This window comes from Lissotriton vulgaris, chromosome 5 (genome assembly GCF_964263255.1).
Source record: "Lissotriton vulgaris chromosome 5, aLisVul1.2, whole genome shotgun sequence".
NCBI lineage: Eukaryota > Metazoa > Chordata > Amphibia > Caudata > Salamandridae > Lissotriton > Lissotriton vulgaris.
The window spans coordinates 1,231,417,077-1,231,433,069 of NC_141693.1; the positions used below are offsets into that span (position 1 = coordinate 1,231,417,077).

General features: G+C 46.0%; 1 protein-coding gene across 2 annotated transcripts in view; it reads right to left on the reverse strand.

Moving 5' to 3' along the window:
* The window catches only part of KDM5B (lysine demethylase 5B), an 856,576-nt gene that overhangs the window by 39,822 nt on the left and 800,761 nt on the right, over positions 1-15,993 (reverse strand). For both annotated transcript variants that reach the window (XM_086923073.1, XM_086923072.1), the window contains one exon: positions 3,184-3,495. In XM_086923073.1, the coding sequence (XP_086779199.1) occupies positions 3,184-3,495 (312 nt within the window). The remainder of the gene's footprint in view (positions 1-3,183; positions 3,496-15,993) is intronic.

Sequence of the window (15,993 nt, forward strand, 5' to 3'; positions counted from 1 at the left end):
GACATGTTTCTGGACCACTGGATCAAGAGCCTGCTGCTCTCGGGGATCTGAAACAATATACATCTTGGGACAAGGTGCCAAGCCTCCTCCACCAGGATGGGCAGGGTCCACGAAGGGGAAGCTTCAAAGGCATGCCATGCCGCTTGTGTGACCTACCCCAGCCATTTGCTGCTTTCAGCAGACTGGCCCCCACCGGTTCTGATCCCCACTTGGAGTGGGAGAATCGGCGGGAAAACCAAGCGAGGAAGGGAGACGGGCCCACCTTTGCTAACCCCACCGCTCAGGTGGGGGAGGCAAAGTGAAGCACAACTCTCAGTCCTCGCCATCTTGCAGAAGGGGGGACCCAGCCAACCACAGAAAGGCATATGCCCCCCTCTCACTGGAGGGTGGCATATTAGGGGGTGTATCCACCCCAAGGAAGGGTCCCATTGGTCCAGACCTGTACCTACCTGTAACACCCCTAAATATAGTATTTAGGGTCAACCCGGATCCTTGCCTCCTCAGAAACGACCAGAAGAAGGACTTAAGAAGCTGTGCTGAACTAAGGAGAGGAGAACGCCCACTGACTTGGCCTCAGCTCTACCGGCCTGTCCCCACCTCAAACCTGCTCTAGCGAAATTCCAGTGTCCTGCAGCCAGCAGCCCCCAAGAACCTGGAAGACAAGCCCTGCCTTCCCAAACCAAAACTGTCTCCAGTGAGCACCAGATTTGCTCACCCACAGACACTGGCTCTGGCCCAATCTGCGAGGCTGCAGCGCTCTGCACCCCACATCCACGGCCCTAGTTCGAGTTGCCCAACACCACGAGGAGGTCTCCCCGGCGATCCTGACCCGAAATCTGGTGATCTCTGACCTGCCTTGAATCAACACCTGCAGCCCTTTTCTGGAGGATCCCTCCCTCCGACCGCGACCGGAGCTGATGAGAAAAACAGGACGCCTAAAGACACTCCTGCACCAGACGTACCGCGGCCTTGGGTGGCTCAACCGACTGTGTCCCAGCATCGCCAGGCATTCCAACGTACCTCTCCAACCGATGGTTGCCTCCAGAAGATCTTTGTCCCCGAGCCTGAAGTGTTTGTTGCAACCATAGAATCCCCATTGAAATGAACAGGGCACCCGTGGCCAAAACAGCAACCAGCCGCCCAAGCCCCTGTGGTTGCATTTTGTGTGAAAAACTTGGTTCGCCCTTTGTACTGAGATTAACACCAGGAGCTTTGCTCCCACAACCTTGTGGCCTGATAGTGAGCTGCCACCAACTGGAGGCCCCCTTTCCCCCATTGGATAACATTGGGCCTAAGCACTTTGCACCAAGCCGCCCTAGGGCCACTGGGAGTGCTTTGAGCACATCCTTGACCCCGGAGGGAACCCTGGTTCTAACATCAGAAACCCAACTCCCACACCAAGTACTTACCTGTAATCAGATAACTCAATTTCCTCCCAAGGATTGCATTGACTGCTTTTCTTTGATAATTGTTTCAAGTGTGGAGTCGGTTTGTATGGAACTCTAAGAAACTGCAAATATACAAAAACTGTTTTACTTACTTTTTCTCTAGAAAATGTCTCAGTGTGATATCTAGGCATACCACACAGTAGGAAAAGTAATCTCAAAAGTACTCTAAAAAGTAATCAAAGTAATCCAACAGTAATTTCAACTGTATTCAAAGTATTTACAAACCTGTAACAAAGTAATTTTCATTCAGCTTGCTTGTATTGTTCAACCTGGCTTGAAAAGTACCATTTACACTTACCTGTGCCAGGCTTGCTTGGTTCTAGAAAACAAATATAACTAAATATTTTTGATACAAACAAATTGGTCTGAGTTCAGTCTTTGAGTGTGTGACATAATTTCTTGCTTGAGTGTGTACAATAAATCCTTAGCACTACCCTCTGACAAAGCCTTACGGCTTGCCCACACTACCACAAATAGAGAGTAAGGTGCTATCCACTTTTACCTCTGCTTACCATTGGGGTTCAACTGGACTGTTCATAGTATACCTGACTTTGCTAAAGTATATACAGCGCATGCGTCCTACATAGATATTTCAATTTCTAAGGTCTTCTCTCAGTGCTTAGTCTTTAGCATGTTCTTAGGGGGCTCCTTATAGGAGATTCCCCCCATATGCCTTGCCCTTTTCATTGGAGGAGATGATGTTCCTTCTCTTTCATACCTTCTTTTTCTGCAACTTTAGAAGACATCTGGTTTCTCTATCCTTCAATGTTGTAGCCTATGACATGGAACAACATTTGCAGTCTTTAGGCTCATGGTGAGAACAAAGGCAATGTAAGCATTCTGTGTGCGGATCCTCTGAATATAATCAGTTTTCTACAAGCTCTACATGGCCTAAAAAGGCCTTTCTTAGATCTTGGACATTTTTTTTTCTTATCAGAACTAAGCATCCAAGATGAAATTCAGTTTGAGGTCAAAAGTTGAAAGATATCAACTGGAACAGTTAAGAACTGAGCAGAGCTCAGGGAGACTCCCTTTCACAGGACATGAGGCAAGAAATCTGAGGTATGGTGGCCCTTGAGGCAAGCGCTTTAGAAGCAGCTTCCTGATTTACTGAAGTGTGGTTCGTATTAAAACAATGTGAATTGGTTACCAATCTCACTTGTTTTAACGTTGCTGTATAATGCTTTCTTTGCACTTCTTGTTTAATTGCCGTGGGGTCCCACCTCAATTACGGGGAAGATTCACGCATATGAATCATGAAACATTTAATACTGAATAACTACATAATATCTACAAACACATGGTTTATGATGGGTCCTGTCTTTAGAAGTTAACGTGATAACATTTATTTTGTTTATCAATGGTATATTAGATACCTCAGACTATTTTATTTACACGAATGACCATGCACTTGATGAGAACCTTATGTTTCAACAATTTTCCTATATTACTTCACACAGATTTTAACATTTTAAAATAAAAGCCTTTTTCAAATTCTACCCATCCTAAAATGAAAACTGGCACAAATACAAAACTAGAGGAGTTGAATGAATATCTGGCTTAAGATGCCACTGGTCTAGCTTTAGCAAATAAAATGTATTCCCTAGGTTTATCACCATCAATGTGCTTTAACATAATACAAATATGCTCAATCCCCATTTGCCAACACAATAATGTTCTCCTGACTGTTCAAGCCTTAGAGGCAGAAAACAACTTGAGTCTATGCGTCACTGACCTCTTCTCCTTCAGGCTGCTGGCAGTCTGGAGCAGGGCAAACAGCATCCTCGTCATCAGAATCATCACCATCTGAACATGACAAGTCCCCTGAACTGGAGTGTGACTCGCTGAGCATTGGCACCTCATGGAGCTGTTCCCGAGGAGTATCCTGTCTGCTCATGTTCAAATCTTTTGACTGATTTAATTTCATTTTTTTGGGAGCAAGCATCCTCTTCACTCTGTGTTTCCTGCCAAAGAAGTGCCGTCGTTCATGTTGTCGTTTTAGTTTTCTTTCCACGCTAGTGAGAACATCTTTAGTTCTGCACTCATTCTGTAAAAGATAGTGTAAATGACGTGTAAATCAACAAATGGGAGGATTACAGTCCACAATCAAGTATTTTTACCATTTTCACAGAGACCCAGGAAACATGACCCTATAGGCAAATAGAATAAAAATACAATAATTGGGCACATAAGAATAAACCTTAATGTTCAAGGTAAATCTGCTATCCAGGTTATAACTGTTCTACGATTTGTTTTCCAGATTTTCATTTTCAAAAACCTTTCTAGGTTTCCTAGAAGGTTACTTAAAAGGAACACCCAAAATCTACAAAGACTCCCGAAAAGCAACACCTCCAAGATGATTTAATGTGTGTAATACACAAAGATTCTTACATATTAGTTAGGCAGCAAACGTTTGTAAAGGCCCTGAATAAAAATTCAATCCAGGGCTTCTGATGGGCCTCCTACTCAAATGCAATATTGAGTTTGCTTGCCCACTGTTACCTACATTTTTCCAAGGGGTACAAGCATTAAAGTAAAACAAGCATTGCATAGCCAATAGGTCTTGCCTTTGGGACCTTATAAGCATTTAGACTATAATACAGCAATACATACAGCCTAACTTCCCTCCTCCTATCTGTGTCTTTCCCCTTCCGGTAACTACTTATCAAATAATACACAGCTTAAATGAAAATTCATAGTGAATCAGTGGGAAATGGACTATTGTACGTTATGAACTCTCTATTAGTTAAGGCACTGCACCAAATCCTGATTGGTGCAGTGGAGAATAGTGTCTTGTGTATATTTAGTGCTACAAGGCCCCAGTCTGTGACAGAAAGCACTGTAAACATGTAGGCCATCACTTTAAATTTGCATTACACACAGTATAGATACAAAATGTGCAAAAATGTTTAAGATAAACATTACAATTACAAAAATGCATCCAAAATATAGGTATTTTGCAGGCTGTATGTAGTGAGGTGGTTAATTTATTTATTTAACCCTCTTTAAAAGCACATTTCACAGCTTAGATGGTAGCTAGGCAGCTTCAAGTTATTCCATCAATTAAAGCCAAGGCCAGGCTCCCAGCTCCCTTCACATATGCAGATTGACCAGTTGTGCACATTTACATTTCTTTCAGTCGGCAATACCCAGGCAAGGAGGCCACTTTAGCAGTCTGCCCCTCCCTCGGTTTCGCTGCATAAGAGACACCCAGCCTTATACTTAAGTCATGCATGTTACAATTGTAGCACTGAGAACACAATGATTGCAATGAACAAGTTACTTACCTTCGGTAACGCTTTTTCTGGTAGATACAGTATCTGCCTGTGGATTCCTCACCTTGTGAATATCCCCCCTGCGTCAGCAACGTTCGGAAAATTCTTTTGTAGCACGCCGGCGTGAACGACGTCATAGGATCACGGCATCGCGCGCGATGACATTAGTTCCACCCTTTTTTCCGTGCCTTCAAGGCACCCGGACAGACCAATGACAGTAGATATACACATATACAATGTACAGAGTACATACAATTCAAAATTACGCACATACTGTGTAGCCAAGGTATGAAAAACCCAATATATACATAAATATAAATAAAATACATAAATACAGGTATAGAAGAGTGGACAACAGGGAGGCGGGTGGGTCAGTGAGGAATCCACAGGCAGATACTGTATCTACCAGAAAAAGCGTTACCGAAGGTAATTAACTTGTTCTTCTGATAGATACATCTGCCAGTGGATTCCTCACCTTGTGAATAGAGTCCCACAGCAGACCCCACTCCTGGAGGAGGCTGTCCACTCTCCTATACCAGAAAATCCGGGAGGACAGAGCGCGCAAAGTAGCCGTCCCTCCTCACCTCGGCATCTAAGCAGTAATGTTTCGCGAAAGTGTCGACGGAGGCCCAAGTCGCGGCTCTGCAAATATCCTCGACAGGTACACCTCTAGACAAAGCAGATGTGGAAAACTTTGCTCTAGTAGAATGAGCTCTTATACCCTCAGGAGGTTCCTTACCAGCCAGGGATAGCAGATCTTGATGCATAGAATTATCCATCTCGAAAGTGTGTGCACAGCTCTTCCTTTTCTGCAACCAGCGAATCCAACAAACAGCTGGTCATCAAGTCGATAGTCCTTAGTCCTATCAAGATAAAAGCTCACCGCCCTCTTAGGGTCCAAATGGTGAAGTCACTCCTCCTCCTTGGAAGGGGGAGGATAGAAGGTAGGAAGGGTAATTGACTGCCCCAGATGGAAGGGAGTTACCACCTTAGGCAGAAAAGCAGCCCTGGTCCTAAGAACCATTCGTTCAGCATGAATGGTCAAGAATGGGGGCTTTGAACTAAGAGCTTGAAGCTCACTTACCCTCCTTGATGAGGTAATTGTAACTAGGAAAACAGTCTTAAAAGACCACCTCAAGGGACAATTATGCGGAGGTTCGAAAGGAGAACCCATTAGATAAGTAAGCACCAGATTCAAGTCCCATTGAGGCAAAATAAAGGGAGTAGGCGGAAACTTATTTGTAAGCCCCTTCAGAAATCTCAAAACAATAGGAGATTTAAACAAGGACGGCTGATCCGGCAGGCAGAGAAAAGCAGACAACGCCGAAAAATAGCCCTTAACTGTTGCCACAGCAAACCTGTGCTGCGCTAAAGAAAGTACAAAAAGAAGTAGATCTGACAAACGAGCCCTCAAAGGATCGATTGATTTCTCTCCGCACCAAACAAATTTGGACCATCTGTAAGAATAAATGGATTTAGGGGAGTCACGCCTGGCCGATAAAATGACATCCACCACATCGTGCGGGAGAGAAAAGAAATTCAGGTTGCCCCGTTCAATCTCCAGGCATGAAGGTGTAAGGTCTGGAGGTTGGGGTGCAGAACCTGCCCCTCCATCTGAGAGAGGAGATCTGCCCTGTGAGGGAGACGGAGCGGCGGGCACGAGGAGAGGTGGAGAAGATCTCGTTACCACACCCTTCTTGGCCAATCCGGGGCGATCAATATAACTTGGGCCCGATCTTGGCGAATCTTCCTCAGAACCCGAGGAATCAAGGGTATGGGAGGAAACGCGTATAGGAGCCGTGAGTCCCAACTCAACTGAAACGCGTCCCCCAAAGCTCCCTGCATCGGAAACTGGAGGCTGCAGAATGACGGGCAGTGAGCATTCTCATGAGTGGCGAACAGGTCCACCTGAGGAGTTCCCCACGTCCGGAAGATGTGACGAACCACCTCTGGGTGAAGCCTCCACTCGTGGTCGGCCGAGAACCGCCGACTGAGACTGTCTGCACGTACGTTCAGAACTCCGGCCAGGTGATTTGCCATCAGACAAATCTGGTGGTCCTGAACCCAAGACCAGAGACGCAGCGCCTCTCTGCAGAGACACTGCGACCCTACACCTCCCCTGTTTGTTGATATACCACACCGCGGTGGTGTTGTCCGTCAGGACCTGAAACGACCGACCGCGAAGGGAAGGGAGGAAAGCCTTGAGTGCTAGACGAATTGCCTGCAACTCTAGAAGGTTGATGTGAAGCAACCTTTCCTCTGGAGACCAAAGACCCTTGACCTCCAGATCCCCCAGATGAGCACCCCACCCTAGAGTGGATGCATCCGATATCACTGTGGCCACCGATGGAGGAGTCTGAAAAGGCTTTCCTCGAGACAGATTGCCCTCCACACTCCACCAAGATAGATCTGCCGCAGCTTCTCTGGAGATCCTCACTGACTGCCTGAGATCTCCTTGGTGTCGATACCACTGCCTGCGGAGGCACCACTGGAGCGCCCTCATGTGCCAGCGTGCATGGTTGACCAACAGAATGCAAGAAGCCATTAGACCGAGCAGACGAAGGACCTTCAGGACTGGAACAACCGCTCCATTGTAAAATAAAGGAATCATTTCCTGTATGTCGTGACTCCTTTGAGGTGGAGAGAATGCACGACATACAGTTGTGTCCAGTACCGCACCTATGAACAGTTTGAGCTGGGAGGGCACCAGGTGAGATTTGGGTAGATTTATCGAAAAACCCAACCTGTGTAACAACTGAGTTGTCTCTTACAGATGATGGAGCACTATCTCTTGAGACTCTGCTTTGCTCAGCCAGTCGTCCAGATAAGGAATACCGGAATCCCTGACCTTCTGAGATGTGCAGCCACCACAGCCATCACCTTGGTGAAGACTTGAGGCGCAGTAGTAAGACCAAACAGAAGGACCGCAAACTGATAGTGTTGCGACCCTACCGTAAAACGGAGATACTTCCTGTGCGACTTCAGGATTGGGATGTGAAAATACGCATCCTGCAAGTCGATTGACACCATCCAGTCCTCTTCCAGCAGCGCCTAAAGAACCTGTGCAAGGGTGAGCATCTTGAACTTCTCCTGCTTCAGGTAAAGGTTCAAGATCCTGAGATCCAGGATTGGACGAAGCCTGCCATCCTTCTTGGGGATCAGGAAATACCGGGAGTAGCACCCCTGACCCCTTTCCTGCTCTGGAACCACCTCTATCGCACCCTTTTTGAACAGTACTTGTACCTCTTCCTGAAGGAGCAACAGGTGGTCCTCCGAGCAAAAACCCTGGCATGGAGGGTAAATGGGAGGGAATTCCCGAAAGGGAAGAGCATACCCATTCTCTACGAGACTGAGAAACAAAGATCTGATGTAACCGATTCACAATCCCGTAGAAAATAAGTAAGCCAACCCCCTACAGGACCCACATGATCTGGAATGGCGGATCTAGGGCTGCTTTGCTGTTGTAGGTGGGAGGTGGGTATTAGAGGAGGAAGTAGAGGAGGAGGAGGCTTGACGTCCACGAGGACGACCCCTTTCTCTACCCCTGTAGGACTTGTACAAAGGATTCTGTTGCTGCTGCTGCTGTTGGTTCTGCTTATAGGTACGAAAAGTAGACCTTCCAGAACCCTTGTACTTCTTGGTGAAAGAGCCTCTAGTCTGCAGACCCCAAGATCTTGCTGTCGCTCTGCTATCTTTAAACCTTTCCAAGGCAGCATCAGCTTTCTTTCCGAAAAAGGACTCTGCCATCAAAAGGCAAATGCATCAACGCAGCCTGTACATCAGCTGAAAACTCAGAAGTCTTTAACCAAGCAGCTCTTCTAGTGGCAATCGAAGACCGCATGATCCTAGCCACTGATTCCGCCGTGTCCATACCACTTTGTATGACCTGACTAGCTGCAGCCTGCGTGTCAGATACCACTTCATTAAAGTTCTTCCTATCTTCTTCAGGAAGCTTAGATGATAGCTGCTTCACTGTGTCCATCAAAGCATGAACATATCTGCCTAGCAGACAAGTAGCATTCTTCGATTTTAGGGCCATACTACTTGACAAACACCTTTTTCGCATTTTTACCTTGCTTTTTTAGAGTCTTTATCTCCAGGATCCGGGGGAAAAGCACCTGCCGATCTCTTTGAGCAAGCAGCCTGAACAACCAAACTCTCTGGTAAAGGATGAGTGGACAAGAATTCAGGATCTCCAGGTGCCACCCTATAGCGTCTTGCAACTGATTTTGACACCGCAGGAGCGGTAAGAGGCCTATTCCAGACTTCCAATATAGGTTCAGTTAGAGCCTCAGTAAATGGAAGAGTTGGCTCAATCACAGAGGACGGAGAATGGAGGACCTCAGTAAGGATGTTAGACTTGTACTCCACAGATGGTAAAGTCAAATTTAAGAGTTCTGCAGCTTTCTTAATCACCACATGGTAAGGAGCCACATCCTTAGAAAGAATATCAGATACAGTGGGCAACTCCCATTCCGGAGAAAGTTCCAGACCACTTGCATCCTGCAACTCTTCAAAGTAATCCTCCTGACCCTGAAGTTTGCCTTCTTCAACCTCAGGTTCTTCATAATTTCTTTCCTCCATAAGGCGCTGCGCTCTACGCCTCGACCACTCCATCCGAATCGACGTCGCCGGATCCGGTAACGACTCCGACGGAGTCGGGCCGGCGTCGAATGAGGAGCTGGAGCCGCCTTTGAATGAGAAGCTGGATCTGGCGTCGAACCTCTATTTTGATCCCGAGGTCGCTCCATTGCCGGCGACGCCGTGTACAAAGTCAATGACCTCGGTGGCGCCGAGCTATGCCATGGTGGAATCGGCGCCGTCATAAACGGCAAGAAAGGCACCGGAGCATAAGCTTGAGGCACACCCAGATTATATGACAATGGACCCATGGGACAAGCCGGTGCACCAGAGGGGTACATTGCTCTCGCATATACGCCATACATGGCATTTAGAAAATGCGAAGCGTCCTGACCTAGACCAGATAACTGAGGGTACGAACCCACTGGCTGCCCCTGAGGAGGCTGTACCATATTAGACTCCTCCTGTTCCTCGGGTTGGTGTACCGGAGTCACCGAAACCGGAGGAACCTCAACTTCCTCTTCATCATGCACCGAAGACTGGTACGGATCCGGAGACTGATTCGGTTCCTGATTCGGTTCCTGATTCGGTGTTGGCTCCCGAGACTGTAAAGGCGAGGCCTCACCTTCAGGCTTACGAGCTGGACAGGAGGATATCATGCCCGTGTGATGTCTTTGAGAAGATGACTTCTTCTTTGAGCCCGACTTCCTGCCGGAATGGCTTCTTCCTCTTATGCTTCTTCGAGAAACCCGAAGCATGCCCCGAAGCCGACTTCAAAGCCGACTCCGACTCTGACCTCGACCTCGACCTCAAGCGTCTTGATCTTGACCTCGAAGTCCTCTTGGTATCCTTACCTGTAATTTTGCCAAGAAGGAGTTTCACCTCTCGTACTCGAAGAGCCTTTGGGTTCATCTTCGAACATGAACGACAACCCTTGACGTCGTGATCCGAGCCCAGACACCACAAACCATCACCATGAGGATCAGTAATGGACATCATCCTGGCACCCGAATCGCATGGCTTAAATCCAGTCTTCTTCGATGACATCTCGACGGAAGACAGCACTCCAACAGATACAGGAAACAACAACAGTAACAAAGTTACTATCCGCACACCAGAAGCTCCCAAGAAACTGTTAGCGTCGACGACGTGTAAAAAAGAGAACTGATGTTATCACGCCGACGTAGGCCAAATAAGGAGTCGGTGACGTCAGTCGGAGTCGCGCGCGATGCCGTGATCCTATGAAGTTGTCCACGCCGTGGTGCTACAAAAGAGTTTTCCGAACGTTGCTGACGCTGTGGGGATATTCAAAAGGTGAGGAATCCACTGGCAGATGTATCTATCAGAAATTGGGGGCACCTGCAGAGTAATAGTGAGTGAAACACACCTGTGTTACTGCTCCACCCGTCCCCCGAACTATGGCAGGGTTTACTGCAAACATTTGTGCAGCAGTACTGGGGCCACATGTCTCTCCAATAAGCGCAGACACATTCCACAACTTCACAAGTGAGCACCCTGTAAGCGGACATGCAGGTGGCAAAGTTCAAAGAGGACACACAAGAACCCCACCCAGCTATGGGTGCTTCCCTGCTTTGTCACAAACAAAATAAGTCTTCTGTCGATCGCTGCCAGCATTTCCGACGAGGAGTCTTACAGCGCGACTTTGCAATGAGTAAAACACAGAAGGCAACTGCAAGACCCCCTGGGAGAGAGCATATCATGACGTGGGTACCACGAGTACACAACGCTGCCCTTTACAGCAAATCCAACAGCTAATCTGTCAACAAACCCGAGGTGCTTGCAACTCACAACTATCACAAACACCCCAGATCAGTTGTTGTTCAATCACTTCCTCATTTAATGTTTGTTCTCTATGATGAATCAGGACTACAATTCCCAGAGTGCAGTGTTTTGATAAATTAAATCCCGGGATGGAACATGGAGATCCAGTTGACCTGGACTCTTCAAGTAACTTTATATGTACTCCGGGATGTGCTGCGGTAGTATTTTGTCAGGAGGGGCCATTTAATGCTCTTACCTTGATAGAGAAGACTAGGGAAATGAAGTCCAGACTGCAGAAGCAGTTGATTAAGATGGTGTTGAAGAGGGACCAGACGACAAAGTCCTTGCGGGGCTTGGGTACCGGAACAGTTTTTGAGTGTTCCGGCAGCCTCCGGTATCCCTAGTCTCAGAGCTGCAGCGCCACAGGCTCCAGGGCATGTGTAATGCTGTCCTGGGGCCGACCAAAGCACTAGGCTAGACGGGTAGGAGAAACGGAAAGAACGCGGCGGAGGCAGGGCAGTGAAGAGGCCCCGGAGGGAATAAAAAACAAGTAAAACGAATAAGGATATACATGATGACCCGCTCAAAAGTATATACAATAAATTCACTGTCAGCAAATGCAGTGCAACATGTTTTCATGCTGCTGGCAGACACACAGAAAGACAGGCTATACAGATAAGTAGCGGGTGACAAATGCACTATACTAATAAGAAACATGATCCACAACAGATGGCACATTGAGCTCTGCTGCTTGCTCCCGCAAGGTGGCATGAAAGTTTTCACTGTTAGGTATTCGTTGTTTTGAAACTGTAGTAATAAAGTTTGAAAGTTTCGAATTCTGGCTGCATTGGGAAAGGCTAGAGCCTAGTGAGTGTTTAGAATTGCTCATCGATATGTTTGCAGCTGTGAGGGTTGAAGAAGAACTTTTGAGCATGGACTGTAAATCCCAATTGATGGGGAAGGTTCATGATAGTAAATTTACTTTATTTGATTTGGTTTTAATCATAAAAAGATCGGGTTAACCGCTAGAACACGTAAACACTTGTGACTTAAAATTCATGAATAAATACAAGTTAATTAATAAACTACCCATTTAAAACATTTTTGATCAATAAAACAAAGGAAAACGGTACAATTAGTGCCTTTAGTCTTATAGAAGTTATTCTAGCTTGAGGTATCTGATTCTTATTCTTATATTTGCTTCGAGGTGATTGTCTAAGCTTTTTCAAGATCAAGTTCCAGGTCTTTCTTTTCTAGCGCTTTTGCAGCTAGACTTAAAAACTTTAAAAATGTACATGCCAATTGCACTGTTGAACCTCCTAAACATTTTATTACTGCGGATACTGAGGTCCATGGTAGCTTGAGTGTGTTGTAGACACTTTTCTTGTGTGTCGGCTTTCATGAGCCAATCATCCAGATATAGGAAGACATGAATTTGTTGTCTTCTTAGATGAACTGCTACTACGTCTAGGCATTTTGTGAATACTCTGGGTGCCATAATCACTCTGAATGGGAGTACTTTGAATTGATAGTGCTTTCCCGCCATCACAAATGTTATATATATATGCAATGTGCTGGGTGGATAGGAATATGGAAGTATGCATCTTATCTTATCTTATCTTAGGGGATTCTTGTATAGCGCACTGACATCGAAAGGTTTCCTGGCGCTGGCTGAGTGCCAATGAGATGAAGAGACAGGGGTCTAGCCAGTCTGTGTGAAGAGGTGAGTTTTCAGGAGTTTTCTGAAAGCCAGAAGGGAATTGGCAGATTTAAGAGGGAGAGGCAACTCTCCCTCTTAAATCTTAAGTCTAGAGTGGCCATAAAGTCGCCTTGTTGTGGAAGTGGAAGCGCTTGTTGAAGGGTAACCATATGGAAGTGTTCTGACAGTATGTATATGTTTAACGGTCTGAGATCGAAGATTGGTCCCAGGGACCAGTCTTTCTTGGGAATTAGGAAGTAAAGGGAGTAAACTCCTGATCCTTGTTGTAAAAACTGGTTCTACAGCTCCTTTTGCTAGACGAGCTTGTACTTCTTGCTTGAGGAGCTTTTGGTGTTGTAGCGAGATTCTGTGAGTACGAGGTGGAATATTGGGTGGATTTCTGGTAAGGTCAAGGTAGTAACCATGTTGGATAATGTCAAGGTACGTGTTTGTACCTTTTCCACTGCCCTGAAAATTGTTTCACCTGTAACCACCTTTATAAAATCCTCTTGATGGCAAAGGTTGTGTGTTTGACCTGTATGATGACACATTTGGATCAGAGGAATTACCTTTGGATCCTCTTCTGTAAAACGAGCGGCGGAAGGAGCCTCTATTGGATGGTGACTGAAGGGTTCCCATTGATTTTGCCACTTCTGAGTCTTTTTTTCATTTTCTCAAGCGACTCATCTACTTGAGGTTCAAAAAGATTCTATTTATCAAAGTGGGTATTGAGAATGGTTTGTTGGACCTTTGCTTTACAACCAGATATTCTAAGCCATGCATGCCTTCTAAGAAGATTGCTGGTATTAATAAGTCTTGCTGTGGTATCGGCATTTAGTGCACATCTGATTAATTAGATATCAGTTTCCCCATCTGCACTAATTCTTGCCCTTTTTTATCGTGTGTGTCTGGGAGATATTGAAGTAAATGCTTCATTTCATCCCAGTGGGCCCTGTCATATCTAGCTAATAGGCCTTGTGTATTGGCTACAGGTCAATGGTTGGCGGATTGTGAAGCTACCAGTTTCCCTGATGCATCTATTAGCTTAGACTTTTTTGTCTGGAGGATGTGCATCTGCTGTAGTAGCTAGGGAATTTGCCCTTTTCCAAGCATTTGTCACAACTAGAGAATTCAAAGGCAACTGTCCTCTAATTAAAGTCGGATCAGTTGCTGGAGGTTTGTATTTCTTGCCAACCCTAGGTGTAAGAATATGAGCCCATGCAGGATCTTTAAAAATCTCGACAGCATGGAGCATCATGCCCTTTAACATGGGTATAGATTGTGTTGTCCTATGTGATGTTCCTAAGGTTTCAAATAGAAAAAACTCCTTATGAAGTGTGACTCCCATGGTATGATACTACTCTGGAAATTAACTCTAGATATGCTGTTTTGTAATCAGGAGGTGATGGTTTTGTAGGGTACAAGTGAAGATCATTATCAATTGGAGGACAAAAGTTATAATCGTTCCGTGGATCTATAGGTGGTGGACTATCATCACCTGTGTAATCAATATCAGGCTGTGTATGCAGTGAACCCTGTGGTGTGATATCTAAAGGGCTTTGAGTGGAGATGGTGGAGGGGTCTGATGAACAGGGCTTGTAGCTATGTCCTTCTTCTTTAGAGGAATTTTGTAACTTAAATCCTCTGCAGGAATGTTCCTTTTAGAAGGTGTAACATGTTTAGCGAATATGTGTCCAGTGTCTGGATTAATGTGGATCTTTTTCTGCTTTTGCTCCAGGTTTTCTTGCATAACCTCTAGGATCGGTTCCGGAGGCTTATGGTGTGCATTTTTTGCTTTCTGTGCCGAAATTGTCGGAGCCAAAGATTTGTGTTTAAGGGAGTTTTTCTCTGCTTGGTCTGGAGCCGGAAGGCTTAACTATCTGTTTTGTTGCAGAGCCCGAGGGTAAATGTAATTTGATACTTGTATAGCGCACTACTCACCCGCAAGGGTCTCAAGGCGCTTGTACGAATACCGCTGTGGAACCCGTCCTGGCTTTCCCTGTGAGGCGTCCACTCCTGGGCACCCCCAGGGTGAAGGCCAGGCATCCTTAGCGTTGTGGGGGCCGTTGTGGAGATTAAGCAAGCTATTGCCCAGAGTTGCAGAGTGGGACTCTATGATCAGAGGCGAGAATTATCAGGTCCGCGGAATTTTGAGCCCAAGACCCGCCGAGGAATTGAACCCTGGTCCTGGGCTAGACCTCTGCATCAGGGTCTGCCGCTCTAATCATTGAGGAGAAACTGGGGGGAGGCTTGGGCCCTGTCACTGACCGGCCTAGGCCACTATCAATTTGAACAACAAAACAATGACCGGACAGTATTCGTTTGGCATCAAAGTACACAACCCTAATGTATTAAATCACTAGGTTGGACAACCATTTGTATTGATTGACTTATTTTTTTATAAAATGTTTTTGCATAAATATTTTTGGCATCAAAAGTTACATCACAACATTACATAAATTTACAAACAACACATTATATGAACTCAACAAAAAATCAAAACATTGCAAAACACAAAGAAATTGTCATCATTACTAACAAAGACAACTGTGAAAAAGGCCTCAAATTAATCGCTTTACAGAGGCTCCAATCCTGAATTTCTAATGGACAAGGGGAAAAATTCTAAACGTAAACCTCCTTGTTACAACCATCACGAGACACATAAAAAGATACCACATCCGGTGCTAAGGCTAGGATAAACATAGGAACAGTAAAACAATTCCAAAATGATTTTTTGTGTTCAATCCTAGCGTGCCCTGATAGTTTCGTGTCTCGGAGGTGCAAACGGCCCAAGACCCGCCGAGGAATTGAACCCTGGTCCTGGGCTAGACCTCTGCATCAGGGTCTGCCGCTCTAATCATTGAGCCACACTTCTCCAGGTTGGGGCGTTGGAAGCAGTGTCTCAGTGCCGACCATAGCCAGAAGGCAGTGGTGGCCCAGAAGCCTTATGTTCGATGGTAGAAATCGTGAGGGGAAAAGGGGGATGTGTTACTCGCGGCACCCTGTCCTGCTGAAACGTTTTCAGACTCTACCTAGATTTCTAGTTTGGAATCCAATTCTTGGATAGAGAAGGCCTCCTCCTCTTCCGCTGCCTCCATTTCCTCGTGCTCAGTATCTACTACGAAGATATCCGGGTACTGCTCGATGTTCAGCCTCTGCATGTCCTTTTGTTGAGACTGGAACGATCGTCAAGTGTCACAATCCTATT